The sequence below is a fragment of the Phoca vitulina genome, unplaced genomic scaffold (genome assembly GCF_004348235.1).
Source record: "Phoca vitulina isolate PV1807 unplaced genomic scaffold, GSC_HSeal_1.0 scaffold18, whole genome shotgun sequence".
NCBI lineage: Eukaryota > Metazoa > Chordata > Mammalia > Carnivora > Phocidae > Phoca > Phoca vitulina.
Genome location: NW_022589721.1, coordinates 15,116,657 through 15,135,358, shown reverse-complemented (window position 1 = coordinate 15,135,358; position 18,702 = coordinate 15,116,657). Strand labels below are relative to the sequence as shown.

The following is an 18,702-nucleotide window of genomic DNA, read 5'->3' as shown; positions in this document are numbered from 1 at the left end:
CCTGACATTAATTTTCCGTTCCCATGACAATGATCCCACAATCAAAAAGTATCAGTTGAACGCCTACAATTCAGAAAGCAGAGGACTGTGCCAGGGCCTGAGCATGAGATCCATTAATAACTCCCCACTCCTTCTTTTCCTGTTTTGAAGATGGTGTTGGAAGCTGACCCAGCACCATTTATCACCTCCCCACTTCCCACATACACCTCCTCCTAGCAGACAGAATCTGCCGTCTAATATGGAGACTGCAAATGTCAAGTACATAATTTCCCAGCTTCTCTTATATTTGGTACATGGACACGTGGCCCTCCATGGCCACTGGGACCTGAAGGAACTCTACTGAGACTGGGGTGAGAAATAAAAAGGATTTGGAGTACGGTTTTTCCTTTTAGCCTTTTTTGTACAGTTGTTTAAAATAACATGCCAAGTGATTTGGCAGCCATCTTGCAATCATGAGGGGGAAAAGCTTAAGAACAAAAACCAACATTCTGAGGATGACAGAACAGAAGGTAGAAGAGCTTGAGTCTTCAATGACATTTTGAGCCATTGAACTAAACCTGGAATTTCCCTGCCTCTGTATTTTATATCATGTGAAATAATGATTGAACTTCTTATCATATCCATCTTTAGTTGGGTAGTTTATTTTGCAACTGAAGGCTAATATATAAGGTAATTAACCAACTGATATGCCTCCTTAATTATTATTCTTCCTTCAAAAAACTGAGACATTAATGCCTTCCTAACTTCCCTCCATAGCATCTTCGACAACCCCCAGACCGGCACTCCCATTCTCATCCTCTGCCAGGTGGAACAAAGCAACTTTACTTTCAATTCCCATGTTACCCTGGCATACAGCCACTTATTTTCCTACAAACAGCTTAGGTTCTCAAAGTTCCCTCTCATCTAATAGCTCTCAAATCCAATGCAACAGTGTCTAGTTGATGTGACCACTTGCCCCATCTGTTGGTGGCAGGCAAGTTAAGTGCCTTTACTAAGAAGGGGACTTCGTTCACACCTGGAAAAACAATAATAGTAGTTTAAAGTTCAGAAACAGAGGAAATTCTATGCTGCATTATATTGAAGTCGTCAATGTATTAGTCTCCTCCTCAAGGTCATAAACCCCTTAAATGAATGGATTGTGCCTTTTCCCTTCCTTTCATCTCAATTCCTCCAGTGCCCTGTGGAGAGGTTAGCAGCCTAGCATAGTAACTCCTCTGTAACTGTTTGTTAAAATGATAATTATAGAATTTAAATCTTAAAACTCAATGACACTTTAGAGATCCTCTAATGTAAACTCCTACTCTTACAGGTAAAGGTACTGAAGTCTGGAGAGTTTACATAACTTCTCCAATAATAAAGTAAGAGCAAAGCTAGAACTACCACCGGGGCTTACTGTCTCTTAATCCAGTGCCCTCTGTATTCAACCAGAGGATGGATATATTTGTAACCTAGGTGAACAGAAAGTATACCTGCCAAAATAGAACTACAAGTGCATGCAGATACACTAAATGCCATCCACTGTTGCAAGAGGGGAGAAAACATTTTGGACTGGGATGGTCAAGATTGGCTATTATACATGTCAGGTAGCACAATAGTCTGGATCCTTGACTTTATTGCCTTCACCCTTCCGACATAAGCTTGGAGAAGGCCTCTCTGACTTTCCAATCTAAATTTGGAAAGCACCCCATTTTTTCTCTCCAAGCACCTTCAACATTTTCACTTCTCTCAACCCCCCACTTCACATTGCTCATTTATTTATATCTTTGTTTGTTTGTTTGTTTCATTTGAATCTCTTCCAGGAGGGTAAGGGCCATGTCTACTCTTCCCCACTCTACATCCAGCACCTCACACAGCTATGGATACAGGGTGGACACTCAATATCTAATTGGTCATTAATTTATTCAACAACATTCCAGAAGATGGGAGTACAAAGATAAAAAAAGCAGACAAATGTCCCGCCCTCTTAGAGCTTATATTCTACTGGAGAAAGACAGAAAATAAGCAATATAACATAAGCACAATACTGCATATATAAGGAACTTCAGATGGCATCAACATGAAGATGCACTGTTACTTTTATGTCTAAACAAAGAAGAATACATCACAAACTTTGCCATGCTGTTGATGTGTCGATGCATAATAAGTTCAGAGATATAAAAATATGAATGAAGGGGAATCTTAGAAATGATGAAATATAGTATATTGTACATTAGATGATGACAAGGGTTGCAGTGAAAAATAAAGTCATTCAGGATGTATCAAGAGAGAGTTCCCTGAAGTGATACATGAATTAGGTTGGAATTAGATACACAGGGACAGTGGGATATCAGAGGAGCAAGCAGTCATAAAGAATTGATACATTAATTAAGAACCAACCTTGTAGGTAGTAACTTCAGTGGCAGATATATCTTAACCCCAGCCCTGGCAATCATTTGTTGTGTGGGCTTGAGTAAGTTTTTGAGTCTCGGTTCCTAATTTGGAAAATGGGTATTATAAAATGTGACATTTGAGATAATGTATGTAAAAGAACTTGAACTTCATGGATACTTAATAGATTGTAGTTTTTCATACTTTTATCATTTTATTCAGTAACTCCTGAATTGAATTTTAGTTGATTTCCTGTTTGTTCATTAGTTGTTTGTTTGTTTTAACTGTTGGACCCTCGCCTTGACTTGCAGGGCTGGGCTTTCCCCCCTCTATTAACACTGTGTTTGTCTTTACACCTTCTGTTTCAATTTGTCCCTTATCTGTCTTCCCTACTAGATTATAAATTCTTTGAACATGTGAACCCTGGACAAAGGGAACGTTTTCAATAAAGCCCTGGCGATGAATGCACTGGGCATCCATCCATCACTCAACAAAACTTCTTTTGAGTGCTAACTGGTGATAGTTTTGGAGGAGAATACTACTCCTTGGACTACATAGGAATATCCCATGGACTATATAGGTCAGTACTCATCTAGGGCTTTCCCCATCACACTAGTTAATCTCTACCAAAGGCAGTTACTCCTTTCAGTTTGATTTGGATGAGCCATTCCAGCAGTTCCTTCTCATGGTAAGCTGTTAACTCTATAAGGTTCTAAAGAGATTGCAAATGTTTCTCAACATTTTTGTATGGGTGCCAGAATTTACATCCACCACTGCTCCGTGGGAGGCTTGCCTTTTAGGTAATGCAAAACAACAGGGGGATGATTGGTTTCCCTGCGTCATTTAGACAAGTATGCCCTGGACAGCATGGGCTCAGCTGTCGGCCTATAAGCTGGTGTGCCAACCTGCAAAGTCACTTCTTTGAAAATTATTTAGGTTTTTTCAGTTCTGACGAAGTGAATAGAGCATTAGAAAATGTCTAACCAAACTCCCCATTGAACTTTTGGAGGTCTCTAAGCAAAAATAACCTTCTTCTGGCCTTGCAGGTCAAGAAACCATTAGAAAGAAATCATCTCAGCTGCCCGAGGATGGTCTCAAGTCCAGCCACCCAGGCGCCAAAGCCAACACCACTTGGACGCAGATGGGTAGTTAGCCGGGAAAGGTAGAGTTCCAGCGTCAGACTCTCTCTGCTTCTCCAGCCTGGGAGTGAAGGGAGTGGAAGATGGGAGGAGAGGAATGTGGGCCAGAGGATCAACAAAGTGCAACATGCCTCATAGTCAAGTCAGCAGGCGGAGTCCTTTAATGTTATTAATCAGTTTTTTCACCATGCCGAGAGCCAGCCCCTGTATCAGATGAGCCACCTGTAGTCTTCCATCCTGACACCTGCCCACAGGCCTCAAAAAAATAGGAAAAAAAGAATTCTAATAACAGTTGAAAATCACCTTTAGTCTATAGAAGCTTATTGTCAAATGATGGAATTGAGTTAAACAAAAACATCTAGCAAAAGAATGTAATATAGGGGCGCCTGGGTGGCTCAGTCACTTAAGCGTCTGCCTTCGGCTCAAGGTCACGATCTCAGGGTCCTGGGATCAAGGCCCGCTCGGTGGGGAGTCTGCTTCTCCCTCTCCCTCTGCTCACTGCCCCTGTTTGTGCTAGCTTGCTCTTTCTCTCTCTCAAATAAATAAATAAAATCTTAAAAAAAAAATGTAATGTATATAAATATCAAATCATTATGTTGTATAACTGAAACAAATACAGTATTGCATATCACTTATTTTTCAATAAAAGGTAATAAAAATATGATGGAGTATGACAGTTTTGAAATAACCTAGAGTTCAAGCTCTTATTTTTTTAAGATTTTTATTTATTTATTTATTCATTTGAGAGCAAGAGCATGCAAGCGAGAGAGCACAAGCAGGGGGAGCAGCAGAGGGAGAGAGAGAAGCAAACTTTCCACTGAGCGGGGAGCCCAATGTGGGGCTTGATCCCAGGACCCTGAGATCATGACCTGAGCCGAAGGCAGCCACTTAACCAACTGAGCCACCCAGGCGCTCCTAGAGTTCAAGCTCTTGATTTAATTTTTAGCCCATTTCTTGCTAACTGTACCACCCTGGACTGGTCACTGGTCCTCTCAGTGCTACTTTCCTCATCATAGAAATACCGTCATATTTTAGCCAATCTACCTATCAGTTATTGGGAGGATTAAATGACTAAATAATCTACTGATATTTTGTTGACTTAAGAACACTGTACACATGTTGGATTTGGTCCTATGGCTTAAATGATAAAATGGTAGGGTATATTTAAAGATACTGTGACAATATAGAAATACTTTATGAATAAGAACACCGTTCCTATTTCACTTTTGACAGTTTGAAACAAAAGCAGATTCTGTTTCCAAACGAGTAATTTTGCAGAGTGGTCCACGTGTGGTCCACATCATCCTGTCACCTTCCCCCTAATCTTTATCTGGGTGTGAACAGGACAATCTCTGGATTGTCTGCTTTATTTGCAATGTGTGTGGCATGGCTAGGCAGATATGAGGCAAATAATGGCTCCTTTACATATTGCACTGGCTTATGTTAAGTACTAAATGAAATTAAGGATGTAAAGTACTTTAAAAAGAATAAAGTGGTTTACAAATGATGTCTTCAGCGGTATCTCAAAAGCCTGAGCTTCCACTGCTCATAAAGCAAGAGTAGCACCTGGCATTCAAAATCATCCACATCTTTCCTTCAGCCCCTTCCTTCCCTGCAGCATCAGCACCCATGACAAGGTCGTCTCCCAACTGTGCTGCTCGCCTTCCCTCTGCTGGGACCAGGCACCCTGCGGCGCTGGCTCATCCACCCTGACACACAACAACCCCCCCCCCGCCCCCCCCACCACCAGGTCTTCAATAGTCTGGTGTTTCCTGCCTGGAATCCACTTCCTTCTCCTATCTGCCTCTCAAAGGCCTGCTAATCTTTCAAAGCCCCTCTCCTTCAGGAAGCCTTTCTAGGTGTCCCCGCAACACATCCACCCAATCCTATTTCAAATGCATCTTTTACACCCCCTAAACCCCTCAAGACTTCATACCACGTTTATATCACTGTGCCTTCTGACCTCCTGCACCACTTCCTTCCTGCAACTTTTTTAAAAGCACGTGTAGCCAAGCTCTGATTAAGAGACTGAGTCATCCACTCCCAGAAGACAAGGAAGACACATGGACATCTGGCGTTGGTCTTTTTTACGGTGCTTCGTGCAGGGCTGAACACACCGTAGGCACTCCTAGACACCTGTTCCAGAGGTGGCCACAAGATTTCCTATTTTGATTATCTATACTTTTAAAGAGGTAGCACCAACAGTCTTCGAAACTATAAAATCTCTCCAGTCAATAGCCTAGACAGCCATGAAACCCCGCCTAAGGTACAATCATTCTAAAGCAATACATCAATGGATTTGATTATAGGTAAGTGCTGATGTTTGTGGAGAGCTCCCTGCTTGCCAGGCGTTGTTCTAAGTGCCCTGCAGATATTTGCCCATTTAATACTCGGAACAATTCTAAGAAGTAAATAATATTATTAGTCTCCCCGTCATATAGATAGAGAAACCAAGATGCAGAGAAATGAAATCACATAGAGCAAGGCAGCAGGTTTTCAAATACAAGCAGACACTCGGCTGTATTGCTTTTCATCTAAAAGGGCCCCAGATGACTTGACCACATTCACTACTAAACTGCCAGAGCTTCATCCTACGCTATCTGAATCTTATCTTTCATGGGTGTTTTTTTAAGAGGTGAACAAAACCCCCTCCTCCACACTTCTCACTGTGCCTGCCCCTTGGGACTTCTGCTTTTGTGTTCCTTTCTTCTCCTCTACACCTAACAACCACGAAAGGAACAGCGAAGTTTCCTTCAAATGTAAACTGTGGTAAGTACCAGGTTGTTTGGAAACCAAGGAGCTACTGAATCAGTCACTGTTTGCCGCTTCCTCTAACAAATATCGCTTTGAGATTCTGGGATAACTCAACCACACATCCCACACCTGCCAAGCACAATCAGCTGCCCTGAGATCCAAGCTGTTCTGAGTGTACACAGCTTCCCAGGGCGAGCCCATTTATAGTCTCGGTCAGTAAAATGATGCCCTAGGGAGGAGAAAACAACCCTCATTTATTTAACATTGAAAATTCAGGATCGCTATCTTAGACACGCACCCAGGAAACAAACATTGCAATACGACAAATACAACATTATTATGAGTAACCAAGGTACCAACATCTCTTTAAAACTGAGCAGAAAAGAGGGTCATCATATTCCAAATCAATCTCCCTCCTGGAGTCAGAGGCTAGGAAGCTTCTGAAATTCAATGCAAAATTTACGTGAGCCGACGTAGGCTTTTTTGGCCAGGGGTCTCACAGTTTTCGTGAATTTGAAAGGCCCCGCCACGAGCCTTGCTCATGGCAAGGCAGCAGCCCTGCTGGGCACTGACCAGAGTTAGAACCACTAAGACATCATTTCTAGGTCTGGCCTTTGGTCCCGTTGTACAAAGTCCTCCCAGTTGGTCTGGTTTCGAAGTGCAAGGATGACTTGGCCTCTACTGGAACTCCTCCCAGCAGAAGCAATACACCTCTTGAGAGAAGAAATCATTGCACAGATAATGTCCTTCCCACTGGGACCCAGAGGGTGACCTTAACTGTTCTTGGGTTCCACTGCTCCCACCTGCCTAAGTCTCACTGACTGCCATGTGGCGCCTATAGAAATAGGAAGCTTCAAAGGCCATTTCATGTATCTGAGAACAAACGGTAGTGACAGGATTTGGGCTGCTTTTCGTTCACACGTTGTTTATATTCCTCCAGAGCCAAATCTTATCCTTTCTCTCCTGTATTCTGAGCTACTCCCTGCACACGGCTTTTCCCTCTGTCCACTCCCTTGCTCTGGGTTCTTGTTATTTTGTCTGTAATTTATTTTAAAATATATCCACCCAGTATGATGTTATATACACATTAGTCAGGTTAATCTAGTCTCTACAGGTAGACAGTTGACTTAACCAGGATTCCCACTATCCAGGAGGTAAATTAGCATTTCATGAGAAGGTCCATATTCCAGGAATCCAGCCCTATCCATCTCCTGGCACCAAAAGACTCTGTTACTTAACATGATGGTGGTATAACGCTCTCTTATTTGGTGAAATTATGGGTATTCAAGGCACTGGGTTGGCTAAAGCATGCATTCTTAGTGAGAGCAATATATTCCAAGGGGGCACAATTTGTTACGGGGGGTGGGGTGAAAAAAGTCTGAGATATTGCAAGGGTATTATGTTTCTCAAAAACACTATCCTAGTTCAAAAAATCTTATGCTTCAGTATCTAATTTCTCTCTTTAAATTGAATTAAATTAACTTAAAGTTTTCTACTTTGGGAGCAATAATGAAAAAACAAGTAGGGAAACACTGGGTTAAAGTATTTTAATACCCTCTCTACCCTTGTAGGAATACAGAATATAGCCAGTTCTTTGCCCTTTCTTTTTAGAATTGGTGAGTATAATGATAGCTGTGGACTGGTCCATATATGGCCTTTATTATGTTGATATCCTTTCCTTCTATACCTAATTTGTTGAGAGTTTTTTTTTTTATCATGAAAAGATGCTGAATTTTGTCAAATGCTTTTTCTGCATCTATTGAATGATCAGATGGTTTTTATTCTCCTCTCTGGTAATGTGGCTTATTGATTTGCCTAAGTTGAGACATTCTGGCATCCCAGGGATAAATCCCACTTGATCATGGTGTAGGATCCTTTTAATATGCTGTCAAATTCAGTTTGCCAATATTTTGTTGAGGATTTTTGCATCAATTTTTATTAGGGATATTGGCCTATACTTTTCTTTTCTCGTAGCATCCTTGTTTGGCTTTGGTATCGGGGTAATGCTGGCCTCATATAATGAGTTTGGAAGTGTTCCTTCCTCTTCAATTTTTTGGAAGAATTTGAGAAGGATTGGTATTAATTCTTCTTTTAATGTTTGGTATAATTCACCCGTGAAGCCATCTGGTCCTGGGCTTGTATTTGTTGGGAGATTTTTTTATCACTGATTTGATCTCCTTATTAGCAATTGATCTGTCTAGACTTTCAATTTCTTCCTGACTCAGTCTTAGCAGGTTGTATGTTTCTAAGAATTTTTCCATTCCTTCTAGGTTGTCCAGTTTGTTGGCATGTAGACTCTTATGATCCTTTGTATTTCTTTGGTACCAGTTATCATACTCAATGGTTCGACTTTTCTTTAGGAGCAGGAACAAGACAGAGATGCTCAGTCTTACCACTTCTATTCAACATAGTACTGACAATTAAGAAAAAGAAAAAATTGGAAAGGAAGAAGTAAAATGATCTCTGTTTGCAGATGATAGGATCTTATATGTAGAAAACCCTAAAGAGTCCACCAAAAAATCTGTTAGAACTAACAAATTCAGTAAAGGTGCGGGGTACAAAATAAATATACAAAAATCAATTGCATTTCTATCACAGACAATGAACTATCTGAAAGAGAAATTATGATAGCAATCTCCTTTTCAGTAGTATCCAAAATGAGAAGACATTTAGGAGTAAAATATTTTTAGGATCTGTGCCCTAGGTTTGATCCCTGAACTGTGCTGTATTCCTGTGGCTGCAGCCTCCCACTGAATATTGTTGCAATTGCTTCAGGTCAACCTATAACACGAACTGTGGTTAGAAGACTAAAAATGTGATGAGAGCGGAGACTTCATCAAAGTATAAATTCATATTGTGTGACCATTGGAGGTCTTCTTGCTAATAAATATATCTGTACATATAGCAGATTTTGACCTAAGAAGAGAAGCTAACATTCATCTACTTTTAACTGTTGGCTATTACCAACATATACCAAATACCTAATTATTCTGCAGGACAGAATTTACTTCCAGCTTTAGAAAATCCTCAAATTCATTATAAGCAGCAAAGCTAGTAGTTAAGCTCTGGAATTAGACTCTCTGGACTCAAATCCATTCATTAGCTGCTGATCTTGTGCAATTTACTTAACTTCTCAGAGCCTCAGTCCTCTTGTTAGTAAAATGGGAAGAATCGTTCTATATCATGGATGTTAATAAATATAAGACACTTAGCCCAGTGTCTTAGTGACTAACTTTCAAAAATGTTCTCATTATTAATTAATTAATTATATTACCATTACTTTGGGGAACAATTAAACCTCAAGTATCTAGAAAAATATGTAGAAACTTAAAAAAAATGTAAAAGTTTATGTACTCTTAGCACAAATGCTTTTTTTTTTTTTTTTACATATTTGCTTATTTTGCCATTTAGCTCTCTTGTATCCTTCGGACATGTTAGTCACTTACTCCAAACATAGGATCCAAGGAAAGATCCTTTATTAGTAGTATTGGAAATTTACACAGCACTTTCAGACTAGTGAGCTCTTTCACATACATTATCTGATTCTCCTGGTATCCTTAGGAAGTAGGTACAGCTTCATTAGGTAGCTAGAATATTCATTTTACAGACGATGAAATCAGAGGCTCAGAGAAACTAGGTGACTCGACCAAAGACACTTGGATATAAATGACGGAGCTAAGGAGTTATGTCCTCTCCTTGAGCTGCTGAGAACAACAGACACTCCGTTATGGTCTGGTGAGATTTGTGTTCCTTTTCCCAGCTTCCCCACCCAGAGATATCAGGAATTTGGTACAACCTTCGACAGACATGTCAACGAGGAAATTGCGATGTGTTGCATGTGCAGAAAGGCTTGACATATGTTTTCCTCTGCTCAGGTGGGCAGGGTATACTATTTAATATAATTGAGCTCTTTTATTAAAAGCCTTTATCAAAGAATGCACATCTGAGCTCCTAAGGGTTTGATTTTGATTATCCTGGTGACAACTACTTCCTGCTTCTGTGGTCCTCCCGCTTCCGTTCTGACTGCATCACCACCGACAAAACACGATCCTTTTGCATGTATGTCAAATCACTTCATCCGTATCTTCTTTTTTAAAAGATTTGTATTTATTTATTTATTTGAGAGAGAGTGCCAGAGAGAAAGAGCACCAGTAGGGGGAGGGGCAGAGGGAGAAGCAGACTCCCCGCTGAGCAGGGAGCCCTACACGGGGCTCAATCCCTGGACTCCGGAATCATGACCTGAGCAGAAGGCAGGCACTTAACCAACTGGGACACCCAGGCGCCCCTCACTTCACCCACATTGTAAGATAGGCCAGTGGCTTCCCTGCCCTTCTAAAGTGCTCCATCTTTACTCTGACCCTCTTGATATTGCATGGTTTGGTCCTGCCCACCCCTCTGGCTGCCGATGGTTTAAATCTCCCTCTTATTCCCTTAACTCTACTCCACTGACATCTCTCATCTGGGGTACCCCACTTATTCTTGGCTTCATCTGGAAGACTTTGACCCCACCTCCTGGAATAGGCCTCATCATTCCATTGTCCAATCAGAAGCTGCTTCTTCAGAGAGCTCTTCCTTAAGAAGCTCAGCTAAAGGGGCCCCTTCTTAGCTACACACCATTATACTAACTAGTGTGGACTTCAAATCTCTTAACCACTCTCTGCAGTTGACTTACCCACCATCTGAAGATGCAGGTTTACTTCATTACTCTCTTGCCCTAACCTGACTGGAAGCTTCAAATGTGTGGGGACTATTTCGGGCTGTGTCAGGGGTACAACGTCTGTCTGGCAGCTACTAGGTACTGAGTAAATATCTGTTGAACAAATGAATGATACGTTACTTTATTTGTACTGAAACAGACTTTCTTCCGGTTTTGTTAATGGCGTCCCTTCAGCTGAATGTTGAATAACTATGTTTCCCTCTTTAGTTTATCTTCACCTCGAGAGGCTCCACTGGGCTAAGCCTTTTATAGGCAAACTCCTGTTTCAGGAAGCAGTTCTCTCCTGCGGGCTAGTTCCTCTGAAGACTATCTCATCAAAAGCTTTGTTTCTGAGGTTTGTTTTAGTTAGAGGAGGGGAGTTTCCCAGATAGAAGCACCTAACTGACTATCAAGAGACTAGTTCTGAGGGTTCTTATCTATCATATTTGTATGAGCCAGGTGCAGACAAGTTACAGGGGTTGAGGAAGGGGGAGAAGCTTTGCATCTAGACACTAGAGGTGACCAAACTTCCTGAAGGATTTTTGAAGAGGAACTCTGAGGGCGTATGCAGTATTCCCTAACGCTTTTCGGGTATAAACGTTTATTTGTTCAGAAGCCTCCGGGTGGGTAGTGGTTTGGGATATGCATCCCTGTTTAATCAAGGAACCAAGTTTCTCGGGAATGAGTAGGCACTAGATGGATATCTGAGTTTCAGGCAACCCTAGTTGAAGTGACTAGAACGATTGGCAGACAAGGTCAAAGTGTTTATAAGCAGGGGGTTATGTCCCCTCCTCGGGCTGCTGAGAACAACAATCTGTTATGGTCTGTTGAGATTTTTCTTCCTTTTTCTCAACTTCCCCACCTAGAGGTATCAGGAATTTGTCACAAACTTTGACAAAGAGGAAATAGTGATGTGTGTTGCATGTGTAGAAAGGCTTGACATATGGTGCTCTTCTGTTGACAGCCTTTATCAAAGAATGCACAAGATTTCCTCCCAGCGAGCAGCCGCCCGACCTCCTACGGCAGAGAAACCAGAATCCGTAAGTGGGTGATGCATTCTAGAAAGTGATGTAGGCATAGGGCGCCTGGGTGGCTCAGTTGGTTAAGCAACTGCCTTCGGCTCAGGTCATGATCCTGGAGTCCCGGGATCGAGTCCCGCATCGGGCTCCCTGCTCAGCAGGGAGTCTGCTTCTCCTTCTGACCCTAACCCCCCTCATGTGCTCTCTTGCTCTCTCTCATTCTCTCTCTCAAATAAATAAGTAAATAAAAATCTTTAAAAAAAAAAGAAAAAAAGAAAGTGATGTAGGCATAAATCGGAACTGCCAGAACCATAGAGGCTATTTCATCAGATGGAAGAGAGGGAAAGAAAGTCCAAAAAAGGAGGGAAAAAGAAATTGGCAGGAGAGAAAAAGACTGACCTTACAATTTTAGATCTGTAACATTTATGGAGCACTATGTGGCAAATCCTAACTTCCCTGGAAATTTAAGCATGGGATTATGAGTCTAGAAAGACAAGGGTAGAACTATGCTGCTAAGGATAGGATCGGATCAGATCGAGTTGCATCCCCCCCTCAGCTCCCTGCCACAATTCATAGGTTGAAGCCCTAACCACCAGTGTGCCTGAATTTGGAGAAAGGGCTTCTAGGAGGCAATTAAGAATAAAAGAGGTCATGAGGGTGGAACCCTAGTCCAATACGATGGGTGGCCTTTTAAGAAGAGGAAGATAGATCTCTCTCTCCCAACAGGCACAAAGAAGAGGTTATATGAGCACACAAGGAGATGGTGGCCACATACAAGCTAGGAAGCCAGGACTCACCAGAAGCTGGCACCCTGATCTTGGACTTTCAGCCTCCAGAACTGTAAGAAAATAAATGTCTGTTGTTTAAGGCCCCCAGTCTATGGTGTTCTGATCTGGCAGCCTAAGCAGACTAAGACATATTTCTCCCCTCCACTTCTTGAGATGCTGTAGCAGTTGCTGAACGCTGAATTGTAAATGAGGCAGCTCTCCTTATCAATCTCATTTTGAAAGACCAGGCTTCCCACTTAAAATGTGCAGGACTGCTTCTATGCCATGGACAAGGGTTACAGGGAATAATATTAACTCGTTTTACTGATCACCCCCCCCCCCCAGAAAGTGGTATGATTAAGAATAGTAAAGTATTTGGGAGATAATTTGGCAATACTTCTCAAAAGCAGCTTTTGTCAAGGGGCAGGGAGGTCTGGAGATTGGCCCTCCATTCATTATGTGTCCATACTATTTGAATTTTTACCATATGCAGGGATTTAAAAAGTTGAAACCTAGTTAAACTAATACAAATACTTTTGCATTTACGCTGTGATTTTTAGTTTCAGAGGGCTTTTCCCTGCATGTGTGTGTTTGGACCCATCGCCCTAAGACGTTGGCAGGGTGAAGTTCAAAGAATGCTATCTCATGGCAGCTATACTGATCAAGTCACTCTCATGCTTAAAACCCTCCAGTGCTTCGGATGGTCCTTTGGAAAAAGACGAGAATCGACGACACTTTGCAGCCTGACCACTGTCCACTCACCTCTCCAACCTCTTCCGGTCCCTGCGGCACCCTGCTCTCCAGGTACCAGCAGCCATCCTCAGCTGCGTCAGTTTCTTTCCAATTACACCTTGCTTCCTCCCTGTCCTCCCTGCTCAAATGTCCCCCCGCCTACACGACCTTCTCTCCGTGGGTTAATACTCGTTTTATAAAGTACGGGCTCCTCCCCTATCATGTAGCACACCATCCTACTTGTATCTGTGCATTTGTGTGATGGCTGGATTGTCAGCTTCCAATGAAATGGTTGTTATAATTGCATGAGTGACACCTGGTGTTACACCACCACTGAGCGGGGAACACACTAGTTCCTACTGACACCTGGTCTGACGCTGTCGAGCAGACCCTTAAGTCCCTGATGACTGACTCAGTCGGCAAGTGCTCCGGCTCTACGCCCCTGCCTTTCCGTCCCTTATTGGTGTAAAGCAAGGACACGTGTGCTCCCGTCCGTGGTCTGTAACACCGTCAGAGTCAAATAGCTTTGGTCTAGAATATTAATATTGTCAAAATCGTGTTTCTTAGCGAAGAAATTGGCACCCATGAATAAAATAAAAGAAAATCAATAGGCTAGCTGCACGGTATTTCTCCTTCTTCTGGTCTTTCTCCTATAAAATCAGAACAGGCTTCCTTTTAATCACAACGAAATAATAAGGAATATGTTTTTGCTCTTCAAGTTAATAACCTTTCATTTACATAATCTCAGAACTAGTATTTCCAATTTTCAGGGTAGGAGACTTAGGGGCAAGATGATGTAGACACTTGATGAGTCGCTTCAGAGCCCACGGCCTGCCTTGTCTCCCAAATGACCTAAAGCAATTCCTGCCCTGAGTTTCAGGCGTTTCCATCGCGATGATGATGAAAGCGGCCTTCTGAATCAGGAGCTTTGCTGCCGTGCGAAGGAGATGAGGTGCTGGCCTCGTGGGAGCTCCCACTTTCAGGCACTGTTTCTCTCAGCCTTAGGAGGGGCAGACATGGAGGCAGGGACGGTCAGAAATACAGGGAGTGAAAATGTGTTCATCACGGGGCCCAAGTCGAAAGGGCTCAGGCAAGAGAAGACGAGACTTATCTGATGAGGTGTCGCTGAGAAAGTCAGCATCACACATATCTGGTGACCAGGAACAGAAGGTTAAATTTACGGGACACTCCATTTAATGTCACCAGTGGTCTCTGCCAATGAGGGATCTGTCACAAGAAGATGAATGTAGTCTGCCAAGTTAGTGTTCGAACGTCCCCCTCTGGGTTCAGTCCCAAGTCCCTGGGTCCTTTCCAATTTAAGCTTCGGGGTGTGCTGGGCCTGTGCCCATAGTGGTGGGTTGCCTGGGAGGACCCAGGGGCATCAGCCAGATTGCCCCAGGAATACAACAAATGAAGTGACCAATAACTCATAGTGTCCATTTCCTGTCAGTCAGTGGTTAATAAATGACCCATACTCAGGCCCTGAAATACACAGTCAATAGACAGTCGATTTTGTGATTCCAGATAAATGGTGCCCCGGCTTTTCTCAAGATTACAGGTAATTACACACACACACACGCACACACCCACACACAACAACCACCACTACCACTACCACTATTAGTATTTATAGTAACTCCCAATAGTTCTAGAGAGCCAGACACTGAGCTAAAAGCTTCAAGGAATACCACAGGAAGATATGGGATTTCTGCCCTCGGGAGTTTATAATCTTGACTCACCTTGTGCTCATATAAATGTCCCTACGAGAACCTCAGATAAGAAGAATAATAATATCGAGCAGATAAGGAGCACTTTCTATGTGCTAGACACCATTTTGAGTGCTTTACATGTTTTATTCTATTGAATCCTCATTAATAACCTTTATAATGCGCTGAGGGACTTTTATCCTCATTATACAGATAAAGAAACAAAACAGAAATGCAAATAGGTTAGGGGAAACTTGCCTGAGATCACAGAACTGGAATGTAGTAGATCCGGGCCTCAAAGCTAGGTGTCTGGCTACAAAGACCAGTATCTAGGTAGCTCTAGAACAATCATAGCCACAATTCAGTCAGTATTTCCTAGAAGCCAGGCACCCCAGGGTGAACACTGCAGGACTCAGTGCCTGTTTTCTCCAAGCTTTGGCTCCTGCATATTGGCACCCTATTACATTTCAAGAGAAGTGCCTTCAAATAATATCCTAGACACACATCACCCTAATAAAAACAATACTACTGTCATTTATCGAGTGCCTTACTACTAACATTTGAATTGACTTGAGTCCCGCAGGAAGTCTGTGTTAGTAGCTCAGGCTGTAGATGTTAAAACTGAAGTTCAGAAGTCGAGGGGCAGGTCTGGAGTCCCACAACTTTGTCTTGGCCTCACTGGCCTTCATTCATTCATAGTTCACTTAAGAAACCATCATGCTGTTAAGCTCCAGCCCCACCCCCCTCCCGCCTGCCCCAGGGAGGCAACACTGAACAAGACCCTCCGTCTTTTGTGATTCACAGAGCAGAAGAGCTGACATTCTTCTCCTCTAAATAGGTTCTACTCTGTCTCTTTGAGCTCCTGGTGGAAGCATATCCATTTGAAGGAGCGGATGCTCTGATCCCTGTGGGCAATACCCGCCCCCCCCCCCCCCGCCCCCGGGGTGGGTGCTCTGCTGATTTATCACCTTCCATCCTTGAACTCTGGTGGTAACTGCACACTCCGCCCTGATGGGGAAGCCAGCTTTGCCAGGAGGTTTTCAGCACCTGGTGAAAACCTGAGAGCTAATCGGTGAACTGCAGGACCTCTCAGGACTGGAAGAACACTTCAGAGGGTCCAACTTTCCGAGGAGCAGCTTGTGGGAGTGAAGGAGGAAGACGAGAGCCCTTTATGCAAGCCCCAAACTCCTGTCCACAGCTCGGGGGGCAGGGGAAGGACTTTGAAGAGGTAATTCCAGAAGTTCAGGATGTAAGGGTCTAAGGTCCCAAGAGCCCTTTGATGATGAGGGTGTTGACGAGGAAAACCGGGGCCAAGATAGCCCACAGCCTGCAAGCTTTTTTCCTGCCCTGGGCAGGAAGTTTTTCCTCGGCTGCTTCTCTCTGGCTCTCACCACCCCAGACAAGGAGAAGTGAAGGGGGGGGGGGGGGGGGGGGGGGGGGGGGGTCGGGGGGGAGGAAAGCCCTGGCTCTAGAACCAGACAGAAGTGAGAGAAGTTCCTTGGGCATGGTCTCTGTAACCTTGGAGATTCGGGATCGCTCCCAACAGGGCTCTGAGACAGTGCGGTGCAGAAAGGCGAGGCCTTGTTATTGGAGCTCTCAGAACCCGCCGAGAAGGGGTGAGCCGAGAGGGGATCAAGGGTGGGGGACGCACGCCCCTCTGCGCCCCGATCTTGGCTGCAGCGGCCGCGCAGGGCGGACGAAACCGGCCCCGCAGCTCCCCAGCGTGCGCCCGGCCCTCCCACCGCCGGTGGCCGTTGCCAGGGGGCCGCCCGCTGGCGGGAAGCGGCCAGGAAACCTCAGGGCCGCGCAGAGACAGTAGCCTCCTTGTTCCGCAGCCCCGTGGCTTTTTTTTTTTTTCCCCCCGGGAGGACCAGACATCCCCGCCCCACCCCCAGCCCCCACCTCTCCCGGCGGTTCTTTCCGCTCTGGCTCTGAAAGCGTTAACGCCGGAGCTTTGCGCACCCCCATCCCCCCACCGCTCCCGCCCAAGTTCCTAAAAAAGAAAGGTGCAAAGTTTGGTCCAGATAGAGAATGAATGATCAAAGCCAAGCCGATACTTCCTGTCGCCCGGACGCTATATATAACGTGATGAGTGCACGGGCCGCGGAGACGCACGGAGCGCTAGCCCAGCCGCCGCCGCCGCCGCCCAGCGCCTGAGGTTTCCCGGGGACCGCAATGAACCAGCTGCTGTGCTGCGCGCTGGTGGTAAGTGCCCGCCCGGGACGCGGGCGCCTGGGAGCCTGCCCGCCCGCGGCCCGACGGGGACCGAGCTCATTGCGCTGCCTGTCCGGGGACAGAGCTGGGGGCAGGTTGCAACAGGAGGCCTCTTTCCGGAGCCCATCGCGCCGCTCCTAGGGTGTCCCTTTGCCCTGGAAAGTTCCTGCTGGGTTTATGGAAACGAGAGAGGAGCTCGAAACCTTTTTCGTTTGAATGATTTGTATCCATTTTATTTACTTTCTTCCTTGCAGATTATTTGACGCCCTCAAGGAGTTCATACCATCTTTGCTTAGTTGGATATTATTACTATGATTATTTAAAGTGGTCCCTTAGAAGTAGAGTAAGTTGGGAGATGTCAGTCCTCTCTCAAAACTATTATAACTAGAATAAAACTTGGATGCAGTGAACATGATAGGATACACCATTAGGCTCATTCCCTGCTTAAGCAAATGTTATGGGAAATTGTGCGTAACTGGCACCAGAGAAAAGATCATACACACACATGCACGCACACACATAGATACACAGATTTCATAACTGCGCAATTTAACATCCTAATAAAATTTTATTATTAAAATGGTTTATTCCAGTTCTCAACTTCAATATAATGTGGAAGATATTGGCGGGCTAATGTTAATTATGTTCTAAAATAGATTTAAATAGTTGAAGTTCAGCACTAAATAGGGCTACAAGTTATTTTTAATGTACTGTTTGGAAAGAAAGGAGTCTTTGTGACTTAGGTTACCTCTTTTTTTTTTTTTTAATTTAGGTTTTTGCCCAATCAAGTTAATAAGATTTGTTTGTAGATTATTCTATGGCTAATGATGTGTTTCCTTTATGTCACCAGAGTGTAGACTAAGTTAAGATGTGAATCAGACGTTCACGATAGGATAGGAAGATCCATATTTAAGCCACATATGTGTTTCGAACATGTTGGAGTAAATGCTTGGGTTTCAACATCCAACCCACAAATAGTGAATAGTAGGCTAGGAAGTCTTCCAAGTAGTTCCCAGGATACAAAGCATAAATAAGAAAATAGCAAAGTCACTAACGAAAATGTAGGTTGGACAGGAGTACAGAAGTAAGTATGCTAGTCTTATCCACCTCTACATAATGTAAGCTATAATATATAAAATAGCTCCACCAATATGGTTGGTTACTATGGAGAACTTTTTAAAAAGTGAACCTTTATTAAAACATAACACACACGGAATTGCGCAACTCATAAGTGCCTAATAAAGTTTCTCAAAGTGAACACTTGTGAGCTGCACCCAGATCAAGAAATACAACATTACCAACACCCCA

At 43.7% G+C, this 18,702-nt stretch overlaps 1 protein-coding gene across 1 annotated transcript in view; it reads left to right on the top strand.

Moving 5' to 3' along the window:
• The first annotated feature begins 17,176 nt into the window (after nucleotides 1–17,176).
• Nucleotides 17,177–18,702, top strand: part of TNFRSF11B (TNF receptor superfamily member 11b) — a 28,734-nt gene continuing 27,208 nt past the window's right edge. The window contains exon 1 of the mRNA XM_032415886.1: nucleotides 17,177–17,385. Within this exon, the coding sequence (XP_032271777.1) occupies nucleotides 17,356–17,385 (30 nt within the window). The 5' untranslated portion in view covers nucleotides 17,177–17,355. The remainder of the gene's footprint in view (nucleotides 17,386–18,702) is intronic.